The sequence below is a fragment of the Hyaena hyaena genome, unplaced genomic scaffold (assembly GCF_003009895.1).
Source record: "Hyaena hyaena isolate Hyena2069 unplaced genomic scaffold, ASM300989v1 scaffold_27, whole genome shotgun sequence".
NCBI lineage: Eukaryota > Metazoa > Chordata > Mammalia > Carnivora > Hyaenidae > Hyaena > Hyaena hyaena.
This window is the reverse complement of record NW_024080659.1, coordinates 1,727,898-1,740,111: the sequence shown is the minus strand read 5'-3', so window position 1 is coordinate 1,740,111 and position 12,214 is coordinate 1,727,898. Positions and strand designations below refer to the sequence as shown.

The window sequence follows — 12,214 nt, the reverse complement described above, 5'->3', positions numbered from 1 at the left end:
TATATTCAGCTTTCATTTTATTTTCGTTATAAAACACTTGCCAATACACAAAGTTTTTAAAAAAACAACACACGACATAAGTTTTTATTCCCTTTTTGCAGAAAATAAATAATGGTCACATAATACTCACTCACATCTGCTTGTCTATAAAACCATTTCTAAAAATGTCATTTACTGGATTGAATGGTATTATCTTTTTGGCTTTTCGACTGCAGATATCACACAGTAGACCGTTTTAATTCATTTAACTTTTTTAAGCACTTGGGCTCTAGCAACTTTGGAAAAAGGCTGTCTGTGAGCTTAAAAAATCATATCCCACATTATTTTTGAAATAGTTAAACTACAACCAGGTCGTTAATTCATTTAGGAGGAGAATATAGTTTTTCTTTTATAAAAATCGCCCCAAAAACTCATGAACACCTAACCCGACATAAAAAGTTGGTCTATCTTCAGAGGAATTAACAAAGAGAAAGGAAGAAAGCACAAACGGCCCCAGTGAATCAGGTGTGAGCCCTCACAGTATGCTCCACTTCCAGTTTGGCCCTTGGGAGTTTTAAGAAAGGAAGGCTGTTCAGTCATCTAAGCCTATGTTTCTGAAAAGGTAGGACATGGACTCCCCATTGTGAATCCGACGGATGGCTTCCGAAAGGATCATGCTGATATCCACCGTTTTAATTTTGGGGCACTGGAGTTTCTGGATTTCATGTGGAATCGTATTGGTCACCACCACCTGCAAACCAAGAGGAGAAAAACCAACAGCATCATAAAACCAGGCAGCTTCCTGGCTGGATCTGAAAATCTGATGTATTCTCAAGTCTCTGTAGTTCGACTTGACAGGACAGTGGCTCTGCCATCCCTTCGGTGATGTCTGCAGTCAGTGTGAACACTACTTGTGGTTCTTAGGTCAAGATCTGATAACCTTACGTCCACTAAGATGGCTACAGGCAAAAAGACAGAAGGGGCGCCTGGGTGGCTCAGTCGATTAAGTGTCTGACTTCAGCTCAGGTCATGATCTCACGGTTTGCAGGTTTGAGCCCCACATCGGGCTCTGTGCTGACAGCTAGCTCAGAGCTTGGAGCCTGCTTCAGATTCTGTGTCTCCCTCTCTCTTTGACCCTCCCCTGTTCACGCTGCTTCTCTCTCTCTCTCAGAAATAAATAAAACACTGGGGCGCCTGGGTGGCTTAGTCAGTTAAGCGTCCGACTTTCACTTAGGTCATGATCTCGCGGTTCGTGGGTTCGAGCTGCCAGCTCAGAGCCTGGAGCCTGTTTCAGTCTGTGACTCCCTGTCTCTCTGACCCTCCCCTGCTCACGCTGTCTCTCTCCCTCTCTCTCTCCTAGAAATAAATAAAACATTAAAAAAAAAATTTTTTTAAAAATTTAAAAAGAAATAAAACATTAAAAAATTTTTTTAAATAAATTAATTTTAAAAAATACAGGGGAGGGGTATCTGGGTGCTTCAGTTGGTTGGGCATCTGATTTTGGCTCAGGTCATGATCTCAACAGTTCATGAGTTCAAGCCCCACATCAGGCTCTGTGTTGACAGCTCAAAGCCTGGAGCCTGCTTTGGATTCTGTGTCTCCCTCTCTTTGCTCCTCCCCTGTTCATGCTCTGTCTCTCTCTCTCTTAAAAATAAATAAACCTTAAAAATTTTTTTTTTAAATCAGGAGATGGGAATAATTTTTAGTTTATAATACACATTCCGTGCTTCTGAAATAAGCCTCATGACAGCCTATAATAAAGATGCACATACACAGTGAGATTGTTGAAATAGAAACGGACAAGCGGGAATTACTCAGAGCCAGCACCAGGGACAGGAAAACCTAGCCTCTTGTAGTTCTTGTGACTCATCATTTTGTACTTCATACTCCTGGCAACTGACGCAAAAGTGGAAACACAAAGAAGAATGTAAGTATCACAACCTGTAGGTGACTGAACAGTTCCCAAGTTAAACAAAACAAAACAAAACAAAAAAAACCCCAGAACTTTCTGCACCATTCACATGAAACGGGCAGCCTCCACTACTTTTATGCCTCCTCCGCCGGCCAGGGGGCTCCGGCAGGCGTGGCTCCAGCAGCTGCCCCAAGGCCCGCGGCTTGCCCCGCCTGCACATGGCACCCGTGAGAGCCACAGGACAGTGGTGCGAGCGGCCTCACGCCTGCAGTCTTCCCAGTCTGCTGAACGTGCGGATCCTGCATCGATGCTCCTGCCTTGAATGCCTGCAGCGTCATTCCTGGTCCCTTAGTATGTCTGTCCAGCGGATACGGAGGCTGGATCTCATGAGCCATGTGAGCCTGGCCTCCATCTGTGCGAAGGCACCTTGGACCCATAAACACAGGGCCAAGTTCAAGGAAATCTGCTGCTGAAGAGTAGAAACGTGGGACTTGGAAAAGTAAATGCAGTGTAAGATTTCACCAATCTTAACAATTCTGACCAATGTAAGAGTTAATACCCAGGAATACACACAGCCAAACACTTCCATTTCAGAAGAGATAATAAAAATGTGATGTGCGCAGTCAAAGCATGAAAGCCAGTGGACCCAGGGGGGTGGACAGAGCATGGCCAGTAACCCCTGGTGGCTGGGCCTCAGCCTGCAGGGAATGCACCCCACCTGCCTGCCTCCCCCAGTCTCTAAAACAAATTTTTTTTAATGTTTTAATTATTTCTGAGAGAGACAGACAGAGAGACACTGCAGGGGAGAGTCAGAGAGAAAGGGAGATACAGAATCTGAAACAGGCTCCAGGCTCTGAGCTGGCTGTCAGCACAGAGCCTGATGCGGGGCTGGAAACCACGAACCATGAGATCATGACCTGAGCCGAAGTCAGACGCTTAACGACCGAGCCACCAGGCGCCCCACTGCCTCCCCCAATCTCACCCCACAGGCATCTGTGCCAGCAAGAGGGCGGGGTGTGGGCATCAGGCCAGTTAAGGTCTGACTGCAAACGCTTAGCTTCCCAGCCATGTGACCTTAAGAAGTTACTGCCCCTTTCTGATGCTCTCTAAAAGCGGTGCCGACGGAGACCCTGCGGGCTGTGGCGGAGCTCAGGCACAGCACTGTGCACCATGTGCTCCATTTATGAGTTAGAGACTCTGAACCATTACCAGGGGCCAAAGGCAGAGGCTCACAGTTCACAAAATGCAAACATAACCCACATTTTCAATCCATTCTTAACCACAAAAGAACTCCTCCTTTGCCAGCCCTCTATAACCAGGACGGGGGGGCGGGGCGGCACACGAGTGCCAGGGCAGTGGCGCCCACGATGGCAGCTGTTACCTCGTCAATGGCAGACTCTTCGATCAGCAGCGGAGCATCCGAGGACAACAAGCCGTGAGTCGCCATCACAAAGATCTTATAGGCGCCTCTCTCCTTCAGGGTCTCTGCCGCAGCGAGGAAGCTGTCAACATCGTCGATGATGTCGTCCTGTCCAATCACAGAGTGAGCGGAAGGCACGTGAACATGTGTGCAAAGGCGGGCTCACGCAGCCAGGAAACAGAAAGGGTCCAATTCTACTCTACTAAATCTGCTGCTGCGTCTAACATGCCCCGACAGCAAGGTCACACGGCAAATCCGAGGTGCCGTGACCCCACCACATTCCTTGCTGCTCTTTCGCAGCGAGGCCCCTCTGCCCAGTGCCTGTCATCTCTAGGTGGCCCCTCGGCCACACCCGAGGCCCCTTGGGGTCTCCCTCTCGGTGCCATCTCCTGGTGTGCCCAGGACTGTGCCCTCACGGAAATGAGGGTCTCCAGAAATGTTCACCGAATGGTTTTGGGATTCTGAAATGGATAACAGAGCTGTCAGGAAGGGCTTCTGACTCGAGGTAGCCCTCTCCCCTTTTCCTGTTAGTTTCCAAATTTTCTCCACTGGGCATATGGCAAATACGCTTTTTACATATGTTTTTATAACGAGAGAAACACTAATAGTTATCATTCTAACAAAACATGCAGTCCAATGGTTTCCCATCTATGGACCACAGATTCCCAGTATGACAGGACAGACATAGTGGTCTCCACCCCCAGTTGCTGGCACAGGGCCCCTAAAACCCTTGTAAACCCCTACGTGGGAAGGACACTAGGAGCATCTTCTATTCTAAGGAGGTGAGTCTCGGTGGGCTCCCGAATGGGGGCTGGTCACCACGGAGACCAAGCCATGACGAGAACTCGGAGTTTCCAGCTCCCCCACCCATCCTCCAGGGAGGGGAAGGGGCTGGAAATGGAGCTGGTGATGCACCAGCCTACATTGCCTACATGATGCCTACGTGAGGGAGCCTCCTAAAAATCCCCAAAGTACGAGGTTTGGAGAGCTTCCAGACTGACGAACACATCCACATCCTGGGAGGGTGACGCACCCCAACTCCACGGGGATGGCAGATTTTGTGCCCTGGACCCTCCCAGACCTCGCCCTATGCAGATCTCGTCATCTGTATCCTTTACGATATCTTTTAATTAACTGGTAAATGTGTTTCCCGGACTTCTGTGAGCTGCTCTAGCAAATAAATCCAACTTGAGAAGGGGTCACGGGAGCCTCCGGTAGACTGTATGAGGCTGTGGGTAAAGCAGGGCATCTGAGGTAGGGCAGGAGCAGTCTTGGGGGACTGACTCTAAACCCCCAGGGGTCGGACCCTAGCTCTGGGCGGACAGTGTCAGAACGGAGTTAAATTGTAAGATGCTCAGCTGGTGCTGCAGACAAAAACCTCCACACATTTGAGTGAGCAGAAAGGAGATGCACAGGAGAGAGACACAGGAGATGGAGAATGGAGTCTTTCCTCATCACACCCAGGCTCCAAAGTTGTTTGAAGCCCACTAAGGTATCAAGCATTGTCTAGAGTTGAATGAATAGTCATGTATGTGTGTGTATATATATATTCACATATATAATCTTTGCTATATATATTATTTTGAATGCATACTAATACTACTATGACTAAAGAAAAAAAATACATATTACTTTACATATATATATATATATATATATATATATTTTTTTTTTTTTTTTTTTTTGTGAGAGAGTCAGAGTATGAGGTGGCAGGGGGGCGGAGGCGGGCAGAGAGACAGGGAAACAGAATCCAAAGCATGCTCCAGGCTGTCAGCACAGAGCCCAACGTGGGCTTGAACCTGTGAACTGTGAGATCATGACCTGAGCTGAAGTTGGCCACTTAACCAACCGAGCCACCCAGGCGCCCCCCTTTTTACATTTTTTAAAATGTTTATTTTTGAGAAAGGGCAGAAGTTGGGGTGGGGGAGAGAAGGGGACACAAAATCTGAAGCAGGCTTCAGGCTCTTAACTGTCAGCACAAGCCAATGCCGGGCTCGAACCCACAAACCAGGAGATCATGACCTGAGCTGAAGTCAGATGCTCAATGGACTGAGTCACCCAGGCACGCCAATGCATATTACTTTAAAAGTGCTACTGGTTGAGGTGCCTGGGTGGCTCAGTCAGATAAGTGTCCAAAAGCATCTAAAGAAAAAGCCGAACTCGTAGAAACAGACAACGCAATGTTAGTTGCCAGGGCCTGGGGTGGTGGAGGAAACGGGGAGGTGTTGCTCAGAGGGCACAAACTTCCAGTTATAAGTTCAGCAAACCCTGGGGCTCTAATGTACATCACGGTGATTGTAAATTATTAATACTGTATCATATACTTGAAAACTTGAAAGTTACTAAGAGTAAAAGAAAACCTGGTGTTTAGGGACGCACGCACTCATGGCTACTGTAACGCCAAGTAAGGGCACGAATGATGACTTTCCGGGTGCTGACAATCTCTTGGGGGGGGGGGAGAAAAGGGAGACCAGGGGAGCCCAGAGGCAGCTTCAGGGGGACAGGAGAATGTCCTGTTTCCAAGCCGAGTGGCGGGATGCCCACGTGTTCATTTTACTCCTCTTTTAACTCTACAGGCACTAAAGGTACTCCTTTCGTGCAAAGGTTTTATGAAGTGCAAGAGGATGTGTGCTTTAAACAGTAATAATCAACCTTGTACGCTTTTATCACAAAACAGTTTCCCAGGATATTACCATCAGCTGCACAATATCTTAGTTGACTAAGGAGGTATAATTTCTTAATAAACTACTGATAATTTTCAATTTTTGGACCAAAGTAAACATTTAGCACAAGGTACCAACTTAAATGAGACGTACCTGGCCTTACCGCTATCCCCACATAATTAACAAATAATCATCAGAATAACAGTGGCAAAATACAACAGTCAAGGATAATAACAGGGTCTACATACCACGATGATGGCGATCCTTCCTCCCACATCGCCAACAACTGTGATTGGGGGCTTTTCTTTAGGGATCAGCACTGGTCAGAATAAAACACACACACACAAGTTTCTATATTAAAACGAAGACAAAATGTTTAAAAAGTTAATGTTTCATGATAAAACGACCCAAGAAACTAGCAACAGATGGAAACTTCCTCAACCTGATAAAGGGCAACTGTGGAAAAACTCCAAGCTGACATCATACTTAATGAAAGACTGAAAACGTTCCCATAACATCCAGAACACACAAGGATGCCCGTCCTCACCACTGTTATTTGACACTGTACTACAGGTGCTAGCCAGGGCAATCAGGCAAGAAAAAGAAATAAAAGGTATCCAGATCAGACAGAAAGAAGTAAAACTATTTGGATCAGCAAATGACAATGATCCTATCTATATAGATAAAATACCAAAGAATCCACAAGGAACTACTAAAGTTAATACACCAATGCTGTCAGGTAACACAAAATCAGTCGTTTCTATATGCCAGCAATGAACAATCTAAAGAAGAAACTAAGAAAACAACTCCATTTATAAAAGCAAAGCAAAGAATAAAATACCCAGAAATAAATTTAATCAAAGAGGTGAAAGACTTGTACCGTGAAAACTATTTAAACACTGCTCAGGTGGGGCACCTGGGTGGCTCAGTGGGTTAAGCAGCTAAGCGTCCAACTTCGGCTCAGGTCATGATCTCACGGTTCGTGGGTTCGAGCCCCACATGTGCTGACAGCTCAGAGCCTGGAGCCTGCTTCGGATTCTGTGTCTCCCTCTCTATCTGACCGTCCCCTGCTCACTCTGCCTCTCTCTCTCTCAGAAATAAAACACTGCTCAGGAGCCCCTGGGTGGCTCAGATGGTTAAGCATCTGACAATGGCTCAGAGCCTGACAGCTCAGAGCCAGGAACTGCTTCTGATTCTGTGTCTCCCCTCTACCACTTCCCTGATTCACGCCTCATCTCTCTCAAAAATAAAATAAACATTAAAAAAAAAAGTAAAACACTGTTCAAAGAAATTAAAGAAAATATACATAAATGGAAAAATAGCCCATATTCATGGATGTAAATATTCATACTGTTAGGATGGCAATGCTCCCCAGAGTGATCTAGAGATTTAATGCAATCCTCATCAGAATCCCAACTGCTTTTCTGACAGAAGTGAACTGACCATAAATTCCTGAAACATGGAAACACAAAGGACCCCAAAGAGCCAGAACAATCTTAAACAAGAAAGAATAAAGATGGAGGACTCACACTTCCCTAATTCAGAACTAATGATAAAGCTGTATTAATCAAATGTGGTAAGAGCATAAAGATGGGGATATAGATCAATGGAAAGAACTGAGAGTCAAGAAATAAACTCAAACATTTATAGTCAATCATTACTCGCCCCCAACCCCAGCTTTACTGAGATGTGTCTGACACATAACACTGCGTAAGTTCAAGGTGTACATCATAAGGATTTGATACACAGACACAGGGCAAAATGATTACCACAATAAGATTAGTTAACACACCTATTACTTCACATGATGACAATTTTGTGTGTGTGCAGTAACTTTCAAGTATGTGATTCTTCAAGTATATGACAACTGTAAGTTAATTAATAATTTACAGTTACCATATTGTACATTAGAGCCCCAGAATTTGTTGAACTTATAACTGGAAGTTTGTGCCCTCTGACCAACATCTCCCCATTTCCTCCACCACCCCAGGCCCTGGCAACTTAACATTCTACTGTCTGTTTCTACAAGTTCGGTTTTTTTCTTTAGATGCCACATATAAGTGGGGCACCTGGGTGGCTCAGTCTATTAAGTGTCCAACTCTCGGTTTCGGCTCAGGTCATGATATCACAGTCATGTTAGTCTAGAGTATATAAAAAATTCTTACAATTCAACAATAAAAAGACAAACAACCTAATTTTAAAAATAAGCAAAAAATCTGAATAGACATTTCCCTGAAGAAGATATACAAATGGACAAGCACATGAAAAGATGCTAACATCTTATGCCATTAGAGAAATGCAGGTCAAAACTACACCAAAGAACTACTTCAACCCAGTAGGGAGACTATAATACAAAAACCAGGAGGGGATGCTTGGGTGGCTCTGGACGATCAGGCGTCCAACTCTTGATTTCGGCTCAGGTCATGATCTCACGGTTCACGAGATGGAGCCCCATGTCGGGCTCAGTGCTGACAGCACGGAGCCTCCTTAGGGTTCTCTCTCCCTCTGCCCCTCCCCTGCTCTCTCTAAATAAACAAACATTTTTATAAATGAGGAAATAAGTGTCGGGAAGGATGTACAGAAATCAGAACCTGTATATATGGCTGGTAGTGATGTAAAATGGTATGGCTGCTGTGGAAAACAGTTTGATGACTTCTCAGAAAGTTAAACATAAAATTAGGACATGACCCAGCAATTCTAACCCTGGAGAAATAAAATGCTAGGTATGTAGGAAGCTGGCACATGAATGAATGTAACAGCCTTAGCGCCAAAGGCGTTAGCAACTCCGGTGCCCATCAATGGGCAAATTGTAAAAGAGCCGCGTCGTACCCACACACAACAGAGTGCCGTCCAGCTGTGACAAAGAACTATGTCCCAGCGCCCAACAGCCTGCATGAACATCAAAGACATGACACTCAGTGACAGACGCTGGACGCAGAAGGTCACAGACCTTCTGTCACAGGCAAATTCATAGCCTGGGGGTGATAACTTAACGGGTAGGGGTGCTTTCCGGGGGATGTGATGTTCGAAACCAGGGAGAAATGGTGGCTGCACCACACTGCGGATGTACGAAATGCCAGTAAACTTCAAAAACGGTGGATTCTAGGTTATGTGACTTTTGCTCAATTTCTGCAGAAAGGTCACTGTCACTAAAGAAAAAAAGTGGGAGTGTTCTAGATCAGGGCTGTTCAACCTTGGCACTACTGACCTTTGTTGTGGGGGCCATCCTGTGTGTCACAGGCCATTTACGGTGCCCTTGGCTTCTTCTCACTAGATGCCAGGGGCAGCCCCCTCAATTGTGACCTCCCAAAATGTCTGCACACTCCTCCAAATGTCCTCAATGGGACAAAATCCAATGACACCACCCTGGCTGAGAACCACTGCTGTGGATTAAAAGAGGCAAAGGACGGGGCACCTGGGTGGCTCAGTCAGTTAAGCGTCCGACTTCGGCTCAGGTCATGATCTCAGTTAGTGGGTTTAAGCCCCACGTCGGGCTCTGTGCTGACAGCTCAGAGCTTGAGGCCTGTTTTAGATTCTGTGTCTCCTTCTCTCTCTGCCCCTCCCCCACTCATGCTGTCTCTCTCTGTCCCAGGAATTAATAAACATTAAAAAAAAATTTACAAGGGGTTAAGGACATATGACAATTCAATGCAGTGTGTGGTCCTAGGTGGCAGGGCGGGCAGGGGTCAAGGGGGCACGATAGAAATGCAAGACCCCAACAAAGCCAGATGAATCCCAAAACGAAAGCGATTTTTTTTTTTTTTTTTTTTTTTTACATTTTCCACACTTCTTTTCCCAGGCACCTCACACCAGGACTGGAAGGAGCACTGCCTTTAGGGAATTGACCTGACAGAGGGCTGTATGAACAGTCTCAGCTCGGGCCTCCTTAATCTCACTTCTAGAAACTCACAGCGAAATACAGCCAAGTGCAGAAAGTGTTTACCCATATGCGCGCCGCACCATTACACTGGCAACGGGCAGGCGAGAACAAGTACGGGCTAGACCCGGGTTGGGCTGCGGTTTAAGCTACTTCCTTAAGATGGGAGAGTCCACTGCCGTTAAACATGCTGTTTCCGCAAGTTTTTCGTCACTTGGGTGAAGGCATGTCATGGAGGAGCGTGTGTGTTCCGCACGGGAACAGCTAAGCGGCCCATGAACACAAAGTGCTGCCTCTGGATTGAGCACCGATGATTATTTTTTCCTCTATAATGGAATGTTTGGAATATTTCTAGAACGTGTTCATATTCTGGAAAAGAACTGATTTCTGTTTTAGTTGGCATTTTTCATGTTTAAAAAAACAGAATGTACAAACTAATATTTTATTATCTTATTTTTTTGTAGGCTCCACGCCCAGGACGAAGTCTAAAGCACGGCTTGAACTCATGATCCTGAGATCAAAACCTGGGCTGAGATCAAGAGTTGGATATATAACCGAGTGAGCCACCCAGGCACCCCACAAACTCATTTTTTAAACCTAACACTAAATATCAAAATCTTGTGATGTAATCAAAATCTCAAAATAGATACATGAGATGCCACAGGAATAATACTTTCTTTTGCCATCATGTATCTATTTGCTCTTAACTTTAACCAGCATTACACAGAGGGTTGGGCTATCAAATGTGCAAAAAGAAAGTGCAACGTGTAGAAGCTGTGAAATTAAACTTCTGGTATAATCCCTCCAAATCCTCTAGTGTTCACCACCTGCGTCAAAATGTAAGCACAGAAATGTTATTAAAATCAGGAATGAAACGAGCTGAAACCAAGAGAGCAAATAAATAGATGGAGGAAACCTCAGAGAGTTCCATTCCCTGGTTGTTGTTTTTTTTTTAAGAATTAAAAAAAAATATATGTTTATTTTTGAGAGAGACAGAACATGAGCAGAGGAGGGGAAGGGAAAGAGGGAGACACAGAATCCAAAGCAGGCTCCAGGCTCTGAGCTGTCAGCACAGAGCCCGATGAAGGGCTCGAACTCACAGACCACAAGATCATGGCCTGAGCCAAAGTTGGCTGCTTAACCGACTGAGCCACCCAGGCGCTCCCTACCGCCCCCCATTCCCTGGTTTTCAGATGAGAAACAGGCAGCTCTGGCTCTGCAGTCCAGAAACGACTAGCTAGGACCACATTTAAAGCTAGAGCCCAGAAGTTAAAGAGCTGATTCATCTAAAGACCGCAGAGTGTTCCTGAATGGAGCCCATGTAACTGCAGACTGAACAGGACCGGGCTGTCCCCCAGGCTCAGGGGAAGGGCTCAACCCTGTGGGGCTTCCTGACACGAGCCGCTCCCTGGGCAGACAGGGCTCTGGGAGTGAAGGCTGCCCACAGGCTCGAGTGGCCCGCAGCCTTGTGGCACGCGTGCACATGCTAATGTGGGGCTGGATTCACACATCCTGAACCCTGGCACCCTGCCCCACCCCCCCGCTCTTTAAACCCCCATCACAGTGGGCGAGGGCCGTCTCCCAGGGCGGAATGGGAGAGCACAGGCTTCTGCGGCCCACGAACCCACGGCCTCACTCCCAGAGCCGTGATGTGTGCTAAGGCACAAATGTAAGCCGCATACAGAATTTTACTTTTCTATTAGCCACGTTACAAAAGCATAAAGAAACAGATGAAACTAATTTTCTTAAGTTTATTTATTTATTTTGAGGGGCACCTGGGTGGCTCAGTTAAGCATCCGATTCTTGATTTCGGCTCAGGTCACGATCTCATGATTCATGCTTCGAACCCTGCATCAGGCAGGGCTCTCTCTGCCTCTCTCTCTCTGCCCCAACCCCACTCTTGCACACTCTCTCTCTCTCTCTCTCTCTCTCTCAAGTAAACTTAAAAAATATAAATTTTATGTATTTTGGAGGGGGGGCAGAGAGAAGGAGACAGAGAAACCCAAGCAAGCTCTGCACTGTCAGCACAGAGCCCAATGTGAAGCTCAAACCCACGGACCATGAGATCTGACCTGAGTTGAAATCAAGGGTCTGATGGTCAACCAACTGAGCCACACAGGCGCACCCATGAAACTAATTTCAATAATATGTTTTATTTATCCAATATATCAAAAATAGCATTTCAATACAAACTGAATAAAAAATTGCTTTGTAAAGAACTTTCACAGTACGGTTTTCCCATCAAGAGCGTGTCCTTCACATTTCCTGCGCGCCGTGCCTCCCGTCGGCCCCATCCCAGCGGGCAGGCTGCCACCAGCGTAGGAAGCACAGCACAGCCCAAGGTCAAAGTCCTCCCACTGTGC

At 46.1% G+C, this 12,214-nt stretch overlaps 1 protein-coding gene across 4 annotated transcripts in view; it reads right to left on the bottom strand.

Annotated features, from left to right (window-relative positions):
- The window catches only part of PRPSAP2 (phosphoribosyl pyrophosphate synthetase associated protein 2), a 38,477-nt gene continuing 26,263 nt past the window's right edge, over window positions 1-12,214 (bottom strand). For all 4 annotated transcript variants that reach the window (XM_039227317.1, XM_039227318.1, XM_039227316.1 and 1 more), the window contains 3 exons: window positions 6,223-6,293; window positions 3,273-3,419; window positions 1-730 (listed from right to left, as the gene is read on the bottom strand). In XM_039227317.1, the coding sequence (XP_039083248.1) occupies window positions 572-730; window positions 3,273-3,419; window positions 6,223-6,293 (377 nt within the window). In that variant the 3' untranslated portion in view covers window positions 1-571. The remainder of the gene's footprint in view (window positions 731-3,272; window positions 3,420-6,222; window positions 6,294-12,214) is intronic.